The 16699-nt window shown below is 42.8% G+C and overlaps 1 protein-coding gene across 1 annotated transcript in view; it reads right to left on the bottom strand.

Annotated features, from left to right (window-relative positions):
* Positions 1-16699, bottom strand: part of LOC129845398 (protein eyes shut homolog) — a 201992-nt gene that overhangs the window by 76403 nt on the left and 108890 nt on the right. The window contains exons 5-6 of the mRNA XM_055913310.1: positions 9298-9406; positions 7067-7287 (exon numbers count right to left, since the gene is read on the bottom strand). Of these exons, the coding sequence (XP_055769285.1) occupies positions 7067-7287; positions 9298-9406 (330 nt within the window). The remainder of the gene's footprint in view (positions 1-7066; positions 7288-9297; positions 9407-16699) is intronic.

Below are 16699 nucleotides of genomic sequence, written 5' to 3'. Positions count from 1 at the left end.
GTCGCTGGAGCGTGATGAGACAAGGATATCCCTACCGGCCAAACCCTCCCTACCCCGGACGACGCTATGCCAATTGTGCGTCGCCCCACGGACCTCCCGGTCGCGGCCGGCTGCGACAGAGCCTGGGCACGAACCCAGAGACTCTGGTGGCGCAGTTAGCACTGCGATGCAGTGCCCTAGACCACTGCGCCACCCGGGAGGCCACGATGTTGTGTATTTTCAATAAGATGTTGTGTATTTTCCAATAGAATGTTGTGTATTTTCCAATAGGATGTGGTGTATTTTCCAATAGGATGTTGTGTATTTTCAATAAGATGTTATGCATTTTCCAATAGAATGTTGTGTATTTTCCAGTAGGATGTTGTGTATTTTCCTATAGGGTGTTGTGTATTTTCCTATAGGATGTTGTGTATTTTCAATAAGATGTTGTGTATTTTCCTATAGGATGTTGTGTATTTTCAATAAGATGTTGTGTATTTTCCTATAGGATGTTGTGTATTTCCAATAAGATGTTGTGTATTTCCAATAAGATGTTGTGTATTTTCCAATAGGATGTTGTGTATTTTCCAATAGGATGTTGTGTATTTTCAATAAGATGTTGTGTATTTTCCTATAGGATGTTGTGTATTTTCCTATAGGATGTTGTGTATTTTCCTATAGGATGTTGTTTATTTTCCTATAGGATGTTGTGTATTTTCCTATAGGATGTTGTGTAATTCCAATAAGATGTTGTGTATTTCCAATAGGATGTTGTGTATTTTCCTATAGGATGTTGTGTATTTTCCTATAGGATGTTGTGTATTTTCCAGTAGAATGTTGTGTATTTTCCTATAGGATGTTGTGTATTTTCCTATAGGATGTTGTGTATTTTCCTATAGGATGTTGTGTATTTTCAATAAGATGTTGTGTATTTTCCTATAGGATGTTGTGTATTTTCCAATAGGATGTTGTGTATTTTCCAATAGGATGTTGTGTATTTTCCAATAGGATGTTGTGTATTTTCCAATAGGATGTTGTGTATTTTCAATAAGATGTTGTGTATTTTCCTATAGGATGTTGTGTATTTTCCTATAGGATGTTGATCATATCTGTTATGTGTGTTGTGTGGTTTTCATGCACTACTTTCAGCATGAACTTTAGCTTGTTTATGTGCTGCATGGCGCTGAATAGTATCTACTTGAACTCCATCTTACAGTACATGATTGTCTGGAAGGCATTACATTTACAGTATGTGGTTCGAGTTCAGAATGACGCTGTGTATATTGACGTGTTATTCCACCACTGCAGGGCCAGAGATAAACATACTGGAGCTTTAACTGGGCGGTACTACATACAGAAGCGTTCTATATCTTCTGACTCAATGCCCAGCCAAAACGTAAAGTTACCACGGTTACGGTGACCAAGGCCAACTAAACAGCTGAAGTTTCCCTGTAGCAGTGTCAGCGAGTCAAAGCTGCAGAATCCGAAGCGGGAACCGTCACCGTGTTAGATGGCTGGGTCATAAACCGTCACCGTGTTAGATGGCTGGGTCATGAACCGTCACCGTGTTAGATGGCTGGGTCATGAACCGTCACCGTGTTAGATGGCTGGGTCATGAACCGTCACCGTGTTAGATGGCTGGGTCATAAACCGTCACCGTGTTAGATGGCTGGGTCATGAACCGTCACCGTGTTAGATGGCTGGGTCATGAACCGTCACCGTGTTAGAAGGCCGGGCCATGAACCGTCACCGTGTTAGATGGCTGGGTCATGAACCGGCACCGTGTTAGATGGCTGGGTCATGAACCGTCACCGTGCTAGATGGCTGGGTCATGATTCTGTTGAACCGAGAACAAAACCTCATGACGAGCTATAACCGTCCGCCTCCGCCTTACATTTCCCTGAAACGATTCAGCAGGGTTTGTTTCAACGGGGTTATTTGACATGTTTTATAAAATCACCCATGGTACTGACAGCTTATTATTTTTACTTGTCAAATGTGTGTGTGTTGGAGAACACTGTGAAATATGGAGAACATTTTAACCCAGTTTGATCATGACCTAGGTAGCTATGCCTCGCAGTGACTCCATTTACAAGTTTCAGGGAGTGAATGTATGGTATAGTTTTATAATGTATGGTGCAGTTTTTGTTTCATGAGGAAAATGAATTTATCATTGAAATTAATAGTGCATTCTGAATCCATTCTGAATTCAAAGTAAAACCTTTGGGTGGATATTTTTTGTCTTTGTACATTTTATCTCAAAAGTATTTGCAATAAGTAGGTGATGAAGCCAAACTGACTAAGGCAATAGACTACAAAGCTAAATCCCATCAAGAGCTGCATTTAAAACACCAACTTGCACTTATTTTGAAGCCTTGAGACAACTGAGACATGGGTTGTGTATGTGTGCCACTCAGAGGGTGAACGGGCAAGAGAAAATATTTAAGTGCCTTTGAACGGGGTATTGTAGTAGGTGTCAGGCGCACCGGTGTGTGTCAAGAACTGCAATGCTACTGTTTTTTTTTAACGCTCAACAGTTTCCTGTTTGTATCAAGAATGGTTCACCACCCAAAGGACATCCAGCCAACTTGATACAACTGTGGGAAGCATCAGAGTCAACATGGGTCAGCATCCCTGTAGAGGGGTGCAACTCAATATTAGAAAGGTGTTTTTCATGTTTGGTGTACTCAGTTTATGACATTGGGCACCACACAACTTGATTACTGAGAGCTCATCTGCCAGAGATATCATGTGCAGGCCAATCCATTATTCAGTAGTTAATCTGCTACTCAACAGATTAAATATGTAGCCTTTAATAATGAATAGCAGTGTGTTGGTTTGTAAGGTTCCTGTAACGTTCTTGTCCTTCAATGGTAGAGGAGACTACAAGAAGTCCTTTATGTGTGGAACGGTGTGTTTGTGTGTGTGGAACGGTGTGTTTGTGTGTTTGGAACAGTGTGTTTGTGTGTGTGGAACAGTGTGTTTGTGTGTGTGGAACGGTGTGTTTGTGTGTGTGTAACGGTGTGTTTGTGTGTGTGGAACGGTGTGTTTGTGTGTGTGGAACGGTGTGTTTGTGGAACAGTGTGTTTGTGTGTGTGAAACGGTGTGTTTGTGTGTGTGGAACGGTGTGTTTGTGTGTGTGGAACGGTGTGTTTGTGTGTGTGGAACGGCGTGTTTGTGTGTGTGGAACGGTGTGTTTGTGTGTGTGGAACGGTGTGTTTGTGTGTGTGGAACGATGTGTTTGTGTGTGTGGAACAGTGTGTTTGTGTGTGTGGAACAGTGTGTTTGTGTGTGTGGAACGGTGTGTTTGTGTGTGTGAAACGGTGTATTTGTGTGTGTGGAACGGTGTGTTTGTGTGTGTGGAACGGTGTGTTTGTGTGTGTGGAACGATGTGTTTGTGTGTGTGGAACGATGTGTTTGTGTGTGTGGAACAGTGTGTTTGTGTGTGTGGAACAGTGTGTTTGTGTACATGCATGTGTGTGGGTTCACATACAGATAATACGATATGTGTGTATGCGATTTACATATTCACAACAATCACTAAACATAAACACACTTTGTAATCAAATGATTGCGTGAAGGTAAAAATGGGAAAACCATTTTGTTACTACCCATATTTAATGTAATCAAGCCTCTGATTACAGCCATTAAGAACTAAAGTGTGTGTCAACCCTACCGCATCCCCTTATCCATCCACACCTTCACTACATCTGGTAGCCATTCCACCCCAGCCAGCCAGCCAGTCAGGCACCAGCCAGCCACCAGCCAGCCAGCCAGTCAGGCATCAGCCAGCCACCAGCCAGCCACCAGCCAGCCAAGCAACAGCTAGCCAGTCAGGTACCAGCCAGCCAGCCAGGCACCAGCCCGGCAACAGCCAGCCAGGCACCAGCCAGCCAGGCAGGCACCAGCCAGCCAACCAGCCCGGCAACAGCCAGCTAGGCACCAGCCAGCCAGGCACCAGCCAGTCTGGCAGCCAGCCAGGCAGCCAGCCAGCCAACCAGGCCGGCAACAGCCAGGCACCAGCCCGTCAGGCAGCCAGCCAGGCAGCCAGCCAGTCACCAGCAAAGCAGAGTTTTAACAAGACCTCTTCTGCTGCTTTATTAAAGGTAACACTTTACAATAAGGTTCCTCAAGGCTGTACTCAAAGTCCCTTATCTGTTGTGTGGATTCCTTGAATTTAGGACATTTCAAAACACAACAAACAGAATGAACATACCCATACAATAACTTATTAAAACAGTAGACAATTTATCTATAATTCAACTCCTACACTTCTTTTGAATGTATATGTCCTCCAGAATTCAAAGACATCTCTGCAACCAACTCTTTAATGAGTCATTTTCTTTCTGAAGTATCCTTAGGGGAACGTTGTACATCATCACTATAGGCTGGAGCATTGTCTGATTATAGGCCTGAGTTCCAAATGGTACCCTTTTCCCTTTATAGTGCACTACTTTGGACCAAAGACCTATGGGCATAGGGAGCCATTTGTAGGGAATAGGGTGCCATTTGTATGGAATAGGGTGCCATTTGGGACGCATACATAGTCTTTGTTTGTTCCTCATTGATAATTTGGCCTAATGATTATTCCTAGGACCTTGAGTTGTTTCTTTTATAAACTACAGACAATGTGCAATGTTCAGTCTTAATAATAATAATTAACTGCAGGTAGATTGTATGTTTTCAAATTCTATAAGAATATATATATATATATATATTTATATATATGTATGTTTTATATAGCACTTTTTCTAACAAGTAGATTCTCAAAGATGCTGAGCCATGGACATTTATGATAAAAAACACAATTCTTTCAATATATCTCAGTAATATGCAAATGTAGACAGGCTGTAGAAGACAGAACGATGACATTAAGACAGGAAGCAATCAAATCACCAGCCATTATGCCCACAGCCAATACTTTAACCATCTGGTATTATGCCAGAGCCACCCGGGTCAATTGACTGAATGAAGATTGCTCTGTGAACTCTCTATAACCCTACACCAGCTACGGGGTTCAAGAGGGTTTGGCACCGTGATGGAAAATAATTCACAGTCATAATTAACAACGCTGACTGACGGTAGAGCTTTGCGTTTGGCAGCCTTGATGATCTGACCACAAAATATTATTAACCTGATTTTTTCATTTGTGTCAAGTGTTCAATTAGCAAAAATATATTTTAAAAATTGATTAACGTTGTCCGCGTGTCGAGGGTAGAGATTCAATATAACCTTAGCTATTTACTGGTCAAAGACTCTTAAGATAGTGGACTGAAACATGGCTGATAGTGTGAATGGTATGACTGTTAAGATAGTGGACTGAAACATGGCTGATAGTATGAATGGTATGACTGTTAAGATAGTGGACTGAAACATGGCTGATAGTATGAATGGTATGACTGTTAAGATAGTGGACTGAAACATGGCTGATAGTGTCAATGGTATGACTGTTAAGATAGTGGACTGAAACATGCCTGATAGTGTGAATGGTATGACTGTTAAGATAGTGGACTGAAACATGGCTGATAGTATGAATGGTATGACTGTTAAGATAGTGGACTGAAACATGGCTGATAGTGTCAATGGTATGACTGTTAAGATAGTGGACTGAAACATGGCTGATAGTATTAATGGTATGACTGTTAAGATAGTGGACTGAAACATGGCTGATAGTATGAATGGTATGACTGTTAAGATAGTGGACTGAAACATGGCTGATAGTATGAATGGTATGACTGTTAAGATAGTGGACTGAAACATGGCTGATAGTATGAATGGTATGACTGTTAAGATAGTGGACTGAAACATGGCTGATAGTATGAATGGTATGACTGTTAAGATAGTGGACTGAAACATGGCTGATAGTGTGAATGGTATGACTGTTAAGATAGTGGACTGAAACATGGCTGATAGTATGAATGGTATGACTGTTAAGATAGTGGACTGAAACATGGCTGATAGTATGAATGGTATGACTGTTAAGATAGTGGACTGAAACATGGCTGATAGTATGAATGGTATGACTGTTAAGATAGTGGACTGAAACATGGCTGATAGTGTGAATGGTATGACTGTTAAGATAGTGGACTGAAACATGGCTGATCGTGTGAATGGTATGACTGTTAAGATAGTGGACTGAAACATGGCTGATAGTATTAATGGTATGACTGTTAAGATATTGGACTGAAACATGGCTGATATTGTGAATGGTATGACTGTTAAGATAGTGGACTGAAACATGACTGATAGTATGAATGGTATGACTGTTAAGATAGTGGACTGAAACATGGCCGATAGTATGAATGGTATGACTGTTAAGATAGTGGACTGAAACATGGCTGATAGTATGAATGGTATGACTGTTAAGATAGTGGACTGAAACATGGCTGATAGTGTGAATGCTATAACTGTTAAGATAGTGGACTGAAACATGGCTGATAGTATTAATGGTATGACTGTTAAGATAGTGGACTGAAACATGGCTGATAGTGTGAATGGTATGACTGTTAAGATAGTGGACTGAAACATGACTGATAGTATGAATGGTATGACTGTTAAGATAGTGGACTGAAACATGGCCGATAGTGTGAATGGTATGACTGTTAAGATAGTGGACTGAAACATGGCTGATAGTATGAATGGTATGACTGTTAAGATAGTGGACTGAAACATGGCTGATAGTGTGAATGGTATTACTGTTAAGATAGTGGACTGAAACATGGCTGATAGTGTGAATGGTATGACTGTTAAGATAGTGGACTGAAACATGGCTGATAGTGTGAATGGTATGACTGTTAAGATAGTGGACTGAAACATGGCTGATAGTATGAATGGTATGAATCAATACACTGCGATATGGCCGGCCCTCTAGCCTCACACATTTCCATTAGCCTTGATGCACCTGGACCTTCATTAAGAGTCCATTACTACTAATCAATGTAGGAAGATTTACATTTTTTAAGACCATTAGGTGACATTAAATAGAGCTGGATAATTCAGTCTATTACTTTTAGCTCTCAAAGACAGTATTTCAAAACACTAATACTGTTTTAAAGACTACTGAAATATCCACATGGTCATATCCTACCTGACACAGGTGCCTCCATTGCGGCAGGGCAGTTGCTGACAGACAGGTGTGTCACAGTTGTGGATGTTCCTCCCTCCCAGTGCCTCTCCTGCTATGTAGATGTCCTTATTGTTGACCTGCAGCTCCCTGATACAGCCTACAAAACCCGTCCCCTCCCTGGTGCTGGCAGGCTGATCCCTTTGGGAGGGGACGTCCCCCAGGAATATAGGCCCCAACGCTACCTGGAAGGATGTCACAAAGACAAATGTATGCACACGTTCAAAGGCAGGTAGGTAGGTAGCAGGGGGACAGGCCGGGTGCGCGCGCACACACACACACACACACACACACACACACACACACACACACACACACACACACACACACACACACACACACACACACACACACACACACACACACACACACACACACACACACACACACACACACACACACACACACACACACGCACACACGCACACACGCACACACGCACACACACACACACTAGTTATCAGCAAAGCCTGTTAAGTCTTCTATATACAGTCCATGTGATTCACTGTATAGTTCATTACATCACAGTTCCGTGTAAATTACTACAGATATTTAGTCAGTTATGATATACACTGACTGTACAAAACATAGACTGACCAGGTGAATCCAGGTGAAAGCTATGATCCCTTATTGACGTCACTTGTTAAATCCACTTCGATCAGTGTAGATGAAGGGAAGGAGACCGGTTAAAGAAGGATTTTTAAGCCTTGAGACATGTGACATCGATTGTGTATGTGTGCTATTCAGAAGGTGAATGGGCAAGACAACATATTTAAGTGCTTTTGAACGGGGTATGGTAGTAGGTGCTAGGCGCACCGGTTTGTGTCAAGAACTGCAACGCTGCTGGGTTTTTCACGCTCAACAGTTTCCCGTGTGTATCAAGAATGGTCCACCACCCAAACAACATCCAGCCAACATGGGCCAGCATCCCTGTGGAACGCTTTTGACACCTTGTAGATTCCATGCTCCGACGAATTGAGGCTGTTCTGAGGGCAAAAGGAGTGGGTGCAACTCAATATTAGGAAGGTGTTCCTAATGTCTGGTATACTCAGTATAGACAAGACCTGCTATGGTAATCAATAATACAAATCTTCAGGTAAGGTAAAGTATGCCTATGTCCCAAATGGAACCCTATTTCCTACATAGTGCACTACGTTTAGTGCACTACTCTTAGTGCACTACTTTTGATCAGAGCCCTATGGGAAGTAGTACATTATTTTGGGAATAGGGTGCCATTTAGGATGTAAATCAGGTGTTTTCTGGATGTGAATCCAGTGAACCGACAATCCCCCCTAACGGTCAATTTAAAGCTGCAATAAGTACATTTTCTGGGCAACCCGACCAAATTGGTAGATATGTCATTGCTAGACTTCAGAGTTATAACCTGAGGAATTTTCAGTTCAAAATGTACACTGAGTGTCCAAACATTAAGAACACCTTCTTAACATTTAGTTGTAACCCCCCCAAACATTCTTGATACACACAGGAAACTGTGTAGCATGAAAAACCCAGCAGCGTTGCAGTTCTTGACAGAAACCGGTGCGCCTGGCTACTACTACCATACCCTGTTGAACGACACTTCAATCTGTTGTCTGGCCCATTCACCCTCTGAATGAGACACATACACAATCCATGTCTCAATTGTCTCAAGGTTTAAAAATCCTTCTGTAACGTGTCTCCTCTCCTTCATCTACACGGATTGAGGTGGATTTAACAACAAGTGACATCAACAAGGGATTCACCTGGTCAGTCTATGTCATGGAAAGAGCAGCTGTTCTTCATGTCTGTATAGTGCATGTTATGCTTTCCATGTATTATCTAATTGACAGTATGTATCTGTATACATCACTGCTGTTACACCCCCCCCCCCCCCCCCCCCCCCCCACACACACACACAATACACTGCATGTTTGATTGAGTCCTCTGCTTGTGATACAGTATAATCAGAATACGTGACATGATCATAGGCAATATTCCCTCAGTCCAAATGCCAAACCTAGACAATGTATGGCTGCATATGAGGGGACTCATCAAATACAGTTTGATTTGATTTGACTCGGCTGAGATAACTGGGGCTGAGTCCCAAATGGCCCTCTATTTCCTATATAGTGCACTAGTTTTGACCAGGTTCCATAGAGGGCACTATATAGGAAAAGGGGTGCCATGGAGCTTTTGAGTCAGATAACTGGGCTTACCTCTGACACGGGCTGGAACAAGGATTCCTCCTGATGTTTCACTGTTCCATTATCTACTGCTATTTCAATCATACATGACCCTCCACTCCTACCGACAGGCAGCCCATAACTGTGGAGAGAGAGGGAGGGAGGGAGGGAGGGAGGGAGGGAGGGAGGGAGGGAGGGGGATGAGAGAGAGAGGTCAGGAGAACGAGAGAGGGGGAGAAAGAGAAAGAGAGAAAAGAGAGAGGAGAAACAAAGAGAGGGTTGGGAGAAACAAAGTAGAGAGAGGGGGGAGGAGGAGGACATGAATAGAGAGAGAGAGAGAGAGAAATAAACACCAGAAGAGAGAGCAAGAGGAAGAAAGAAGGACAGCAAGGGAAGGGAAATCTCATAAGAATATGCGGTATTCACAATAAATCCATTTAAGCATGAAAATTATGCAGACTTGGAGAGAGGCGACTAAGAGGAGGCTGAGAGGAGAGAGATGGCTCAGTAATGGAGCTAGTGTAACTGTCTGTCAGTTCCAAATACACTGTAAATGTGTCCCAAATGGCAACCCGATTCCTTACAGATGCAGGATCTTAATTTGATCACTCTTTTATTACTGAGAATGTTCCTGCCCAGCAGGAAACGCAGATAAGCTTTGTGATTTACATACATTTACATAAATTCACTGAAAACCCACGGTTATATTAACAGTATTACACCTTTTATGTAGCCTACTTTTGGCCAAGTACTAGCCCAACCACCGATCAAGCAACATTATGGACTAAACGTTCAAATCCTGTTGCTGCAGGATTATTTTGCTGTGAGAATTCTGGTTAAATTAAGACCCTCCATCTGTACATAGTGCACTACTTCTGACCAGGGCCTATAGGGCTTGTAGGGAATGGGGTGCCATTTGGGACATAGTCTCTGTACTGCAAAAACACTCTGCTGCCATTCCATAAACAGAGAGCCTGGACACGAGCCCTGGTCAAAACTAGTGCACTATGTAGGAAATAGGGTGCCATTTGAGAGTAGCTCTGTAATTTTCATGGCTCTTTTAACTAGCACAACATAAGGGAGAGTAATGGGTTGTTTGCTGTCAGTCTGGCATCAATGGAAAATGAGGGTAAAATGAAATGCATTATGGTTTCTCCTTCATCCTCTGTCAAAAGAGGGAACCACTACTTAGCTAGAGGTATTAGCAGGTACCAGTGAATGAACAAACAGCATAATGGGCCCTAAAAATAACACCCCAGTTAACATGTGGACTGTACAACCACTGACATTGTTAACATGTGAGCTGTAAAACCACTGAGACTGTTAATCTGTACTGCCATTACAACCACTGAGACTGTTAAGCTGTACTGCCATTACAGCCACTGAGACTGTTAAGCTGTACTGCCATTACAGCCACTGAGACTGTTAAGCTGTACTGCCATTACAGCCACTGAGACTGTTAAGATATACTGCCATTACAACCACTGAGACTGTTAAGCTGTACTGCCATTACAACCACTGAGACTGTTAAGCTGTACTGCCATTACAACCACTGAGACTGTTAAACTGTACTGCCATTACAGCCACTGAGACTGTGAAGATGTACTGCCATTACAACCTCTGAGGCTGTTAAGATGTACTGCCATTACAACCTCTGAGACTGTGAAGATGTACTGCCATTACAACCACTGAGACTGTTAAGCTGTACTGCCATTAGCCATTTACTACATAAACACCTTAAATGAGGAAGCAGGTTGGGGGTGGGGTGGGGTGGGGTGGTGTGTGTGTGTGTGTGTGTGTGTGTGTGTGTGTGTGTGTGTGTGTGTGTGTGTGTGTGTGTGTGTGTGTGTGTGTGTGTGTGTGTGTGGCGTGCGTGTGTGATGCTACATGTGTATCCAGTGCAGTAGATCAGTCTAAACTCCAGAAGAAAAACAGAATAAATAGAAGGAAGCCTCTCCTTCCTTCCTCCCTCCACACACTGGGGTTGTGTCCTAAATTGTACCCTACACTGTACATAGTGCACTACTTTTGCCAGAGCCCAATGGCACCCTATTCCCTACATAGTGCACGACTTTTACCAGAGCCCAATGGCACCCTATTCCCTACATAATGCACTACTTTTACCAGAGCCCAATGGCACCCTATTCCCTACATAGTGCACTACTTTTGAAGAGCGCTATGGTTCTTGGTCTAAAGTAGTGCACTATGTTGTGAATAGGGTGTTATTTGAGACGTATACTGTGAGATTTGAATAATGTGTCCAGAAATAGGTTTTTCCACAACACTGAAGTGATATAAAGTGCTGTGTCCCTGTGTTGATATAAAAATGATTTGTCAACAGAGAAGGAAGAGGCGTTTCTATTGGATGTCGTGTCAGAAGGAGCATGCTGTACCTGTATCAATGGGTATTTTCCTTTCAATATGAGTTTGTTATATACATGCAGCCATGCATCAAGCAGTTGTCCTTCTTGCCCTTAACCAAATCATGGTCATCTGATCTGAAGATAACATTTATATCACCCATCTACACTGAACAAAAATATAAATGCAACAGGTAAAGTGTTGGACCCATGTTTCCTGAAGTAAAAGATCACAGGTGCTCTGATGTCAAGGTTGTGAACAGAGTGCCCCATGGTGGCGGTCGGGTAATGGTATGGGCAGGCATAAGCTACGGACAACGTACACAATTGCATTTTAACGATGGCAATTTGAATGCACAGAGATACCGTGACAATATCCTGAGGCCCGTTGTCGTGCCATTCTTCCACCGCCATCACTTCGATTCAGCATGATAATGCACAGCCCAATGTCGCAAGGATATGCACACAATTCCTGGAATTTGAGCATTTCCCAGTTCTTCCATGGTCTGCATACTCACCAGACATCTCACCCATTGAGTATGTTTGGGATGCTCTGGATCAACGGGTACGACAGGAGATCATGTCACGCTGTATGAGGCAAATGGTGGTCACACTAGATACTCACTGGTTTTCTGATCCACACTCCTACCTTTCTTTTAAAGGTATCTGTGACCAACAGATGTATATCTGTATTCCCAGTTATGTGACATCTGTGACCAACAGATGTATATCTGTATTCCCAGTCATGTGACATCTGTGACCAACAGATGTACAGTGGGGCAAAAAAGTATTTAGTCAGCCACCAATTGGGCAAGTTCTCCCACTTAAAAAGATGAGAGGCCTGTAATTTTCATCACAGGTACACTTCAACTATGACAGACAAAATGAGGAAAAAAAATCCAGAAAATCACATTGTAGGATTTTTTATGAATTTATTTGCAAATTATGTGGAAAATAAGTATTTGGTCAATAACAAAAGTTTATCTCAATACTTTGTTATATACCCTTTGTTGACAATGACAGAGGTCAAACGTTTTCTGTAAGTCTTCACAAGGTTTTCACACACTGTTGCTGGTATTTTGGCCCATTCCTCCATGCAGATCTCCTATAGAGCAGTGATGTTTTGGGGCTGTTGCTGGGCAACACGGACTTTCAACTCCCTCCAAAGATTTTCTATAGGGTTGAGATCTGGAGACTGGCTAGGCCACTCCAGGACCTTGAAATGCTTCTTACGAAGCCACTCCTTCGTTGCCCCAATGGGATCATTGTCATGCTGAAAGACCCAGCCACGTTTCATCTTCAATGCCCTTGCTGATGGAAGGAAGTTTTCACTCAAAATCTCACGATACATGGCCCCATTCATTCTGTCCTTTACACGATCAGTCGTCCTGCTCCCTTTGCAGAAAAACAGCCCCAAAGCATGATGTTTCCACTCCCATGCTTTACAGTAGGTATGGTGTTCTTTGGAGGACAAAGAATGCTGAGTTGCATCCAAACACGACGAGTTGAGTTTTTACCAAAAAGTTCTATTTTGGTTTCATCTGACCATATGACATTCTCCCAATCTTCTTCTGGATCATCCAAATGCTCTCTAGCAAACTTCAGACGGGCCTGGACATGTACTGGCTTAAGCAGGGGGACACGTCTGGCACTGCAGGATTTGAGTTCCTGGCGGCGTAGTGTGTTACTGATGGTAGGCAGTAACACACTACGCTTGGTCCCAGCTCTCTGCAGGTCATTCACTAGGTCCCCCCGTGTGGTTCTGGGATTTTTGCTCACCGTTCTTGTGATCATTTTGAACCCACGGGGTGAGATCTTGCGTGGAGCCCCAGATCGAGGGAGATTATCAGTGGTCTTGTATGTCTTCCATTTCCTAATAATTGCTCCCACAGTTGATTTCTTCAAACCAAGCGGCTTACCTATTGCAGATTCAGTCTTCCCAGCCTGGTGCAGGTCTACAATTTTGTTTCTGGTGTCCTTTGACAGCTCTTTGGTCTTGGCCATAGTGGAGTTTGGAGTGTGACTGTTTGAGGTTGTGGACAGGTGTCTTTTATACTGATAACAAGTTCAAACAGGTGCCATTAATACAGGTAACGAGTGGAGGACAGAGGAGCCTCTTAAAGAAGAAGTTACAGGTCTGTGAGAGCCAGAAATCTTGCTTGTTTGTAGGTGACCAAATACTTATTTTTCACCATAATTTGCAAATAAATTCATTACAAATCCTACAATGTGATTTTCTGGATTTTTTCCTTCTCATTTTGTCTGTCATAGTTGAAGTGTACCTATGATGAAAATTACAGGCCTCTCTAAGTCCTTTTACGTGGGAGAACATGCACATTTGGTGGCTGACTAAATACTTTTTTGCCCCACTGTATATCTGTATTCCCAGTCATGTGTCATCTGTGACCAACAGATGTATATCTGTATTCCCAGTCATGTGAAATCTGTGACCAACAGATGTATATCTGTATTCCCAGTCATGTGAAATCTGTGACCAACAGATGTATATCTGTATTCCCAGTCATGTGAAATCTGTGACCAACAGATGTATATCTGTATTCCCAGTCATGTGACTTCCAGGGTTCAAACTGCTAAGCACCTTTATTTTAACAGTGTGCATTGTAACATTATGGTCAATACGTTCTGTAGGGCCACAAATATACTAGATTATACACGACTACTATTATCATGCAGTATATATGTACTTACTACAGGGTAATAATGATCTACTTACTAGGGTATAATAATGGGTAGTCTGTACTGTAACTCTGGTCAACAAAGGTACTAGATTATACAATGATTTAAGGTATTTATTCACTCATGATTAATGAATGAAGGAAACGAGGGCACCCAGGAAGCCAGAGATGTACATACATCATTAACATATGGTGGTGTGTATGTGTCTGTGTGTGTGTGTGTACAGTGTGTGCACAGTGTGTCTGTGCGCGTGCATGCTAGAGACAGAGAAATCACTTGACTTTGCCAAGGCATGGAATATGAGAAGCAACGCAGCGACTACTTAGCATTACAGGACATCTATTCATGTTGGAGCAGAGAGTTAATGACTAACGTAAGTCCATGAGTCCTCAGGTAGAGAGGTAGAGGAGAGGGGGTTGAATGATAAACTACATCTGCATACTGTACACATACACACTCAAGTGATTTCTCTCTCCAATTCATCATTGGCTTGGCTGAATCCAATGCATGCAGCCCCTGAAGCTCTAGGAGGGAAAGACTGCAGGCCCTAGTTGATCCAGTCCATTATGGATGTATATGGTTTCCCAATCCACTTTAACACTAGCATCAGGCTACCTCTACCACAATCCACTCAAACACTATCAGGCTACCTCTACTACAATCCACTCTAACACTATTAGGCTACCTCTACCACAATCCACTTTAACACTATCAGGCTACCTCTACCACAATCCACTTTAACACTATCAGACTACCTCTACCACAATCCACTCAAACACTATCAGGCAACCTCTACTACGATCCACTCTAACACTATCAGGCTACCTCTACCACGATCCACTCGAACACTATCAGGCTACCTCTACCACAATCCACTTTAACACTAGCATCAGGCTACCTCTACTACAATCCACTCTATCAGATTACCTCTACTACAATCCACTCTAACACTATCAGGCTACCTCTACCACAATCCACTTTAACACTATCAGGCTACCTCTACTACAATCCACTCTAACACTATCAGGCTACCTCTACCACAATCCACTTTAACACTATCAGGCTACCTCTACTACAATCCACTCTAACACTATCAGGCTACCTCTACCACAATCCACTCTAACACGACCAGGCTACCTCTACTACAATCCACTCTAACACTATCAGGCTACCTCTACCACAATCCACTTTAACACTATCAGGCTACCTCTACTACAATCCACTCTAACACTATCAGACTACCTCTACCACAATCCACTCTAACACTATCAGGCTACCTCTACCACAATCCACTCTATCAGGCTACCTCTACCACAATCCACTCTAACACGATCAGGCTACCTCTACCACAATCTACTTTAACACTATCAGGCTACCTCTACTACAATCCACTTTAACACTATCAGACTACCTCTACTACAATCCACTCTAACACTATCAGACTACCTCTACTACAATCCACTCTAACACTATCAGACTACCTCTACCACAATCCACTCAAACACGATCAGGCTACCTCTACCACAATCCACTCTAACACTATCAGACTACCTCTACCACAATCCACTCTAACACTATCAGACTACCTCTACCACAATCCACTCTAACACTATCAGGCTACCTCTACCACAATCCACTCTAACACTATCAGACTACCTCTACCACAATCCACTCTAACACTATCAGGCTACCTCTACCACAATCCACTCTAACACTATCAGACTACCTCTACCACAATCCACTCTAACACTATCAGGCTACCTCTACCACAATCCACTCTAACACTATCAGGCTACCTCTACTACAATCCACTCTAACACTATCAGGCTACCTCTACTACGATCCACTCTAATACTATCAGGCTACCTCTACTACAATCCACTCAAACACTATCAGACTACCTCTACCACAATCCACTCTATCAGATTACCTCTACTACAATCCACTCTAACACTATCAGACTACCTCTACCACAATCCACTCAAACACGATCAGGCTACCTCTACCACAATCCACTCTAACACTATCAGACTACCTCTACCACAATCCACTCTATCAGACTACCTCTACCACAATCCACTCTATCAGGCTACCTCTACCACAATCCACTCTAACACTATCAGGCTACCTCTACCACAATCCACTCTATCAGACTACCTCTACTACAATCCACTCTAACACTATCAGACTACCTCTACCACAATCCACTCAAACACGATCAGGCTACCTCTACCACAATCCACTCAAACACTATCAGACTACCTCTACTCCAATCCACTCTATCAGACTACCTCTACTACAATCCACTCTAACACTATCAGGCTACCTCTACTACAATCCACTCTAACACTATCAGGCTACCTCTACTACGATCCACT

Source organism: Salvelinus fontinalis, unplaced genomic scaffold (assembly GCF_029448725.1).
Source record: "Salvelinus fontinalis isolate EN_2023a unplaced genomic scaffold, ASM2944872v1 scaffold_0294, whole genome shotgun sequence".
Taxonomy (NCBI): domain Eukaryota; kingdom Metazoa; phylum Chordata; class Actinopteri; order Salmoniformes; family Salmonidae; genus Salvelinus; species Salvelinus fontinalis.
Note: the sequence above shows the minus strand (reverse complement) of the source record. Positions and strands in the feature narration are given on the sequence as shown.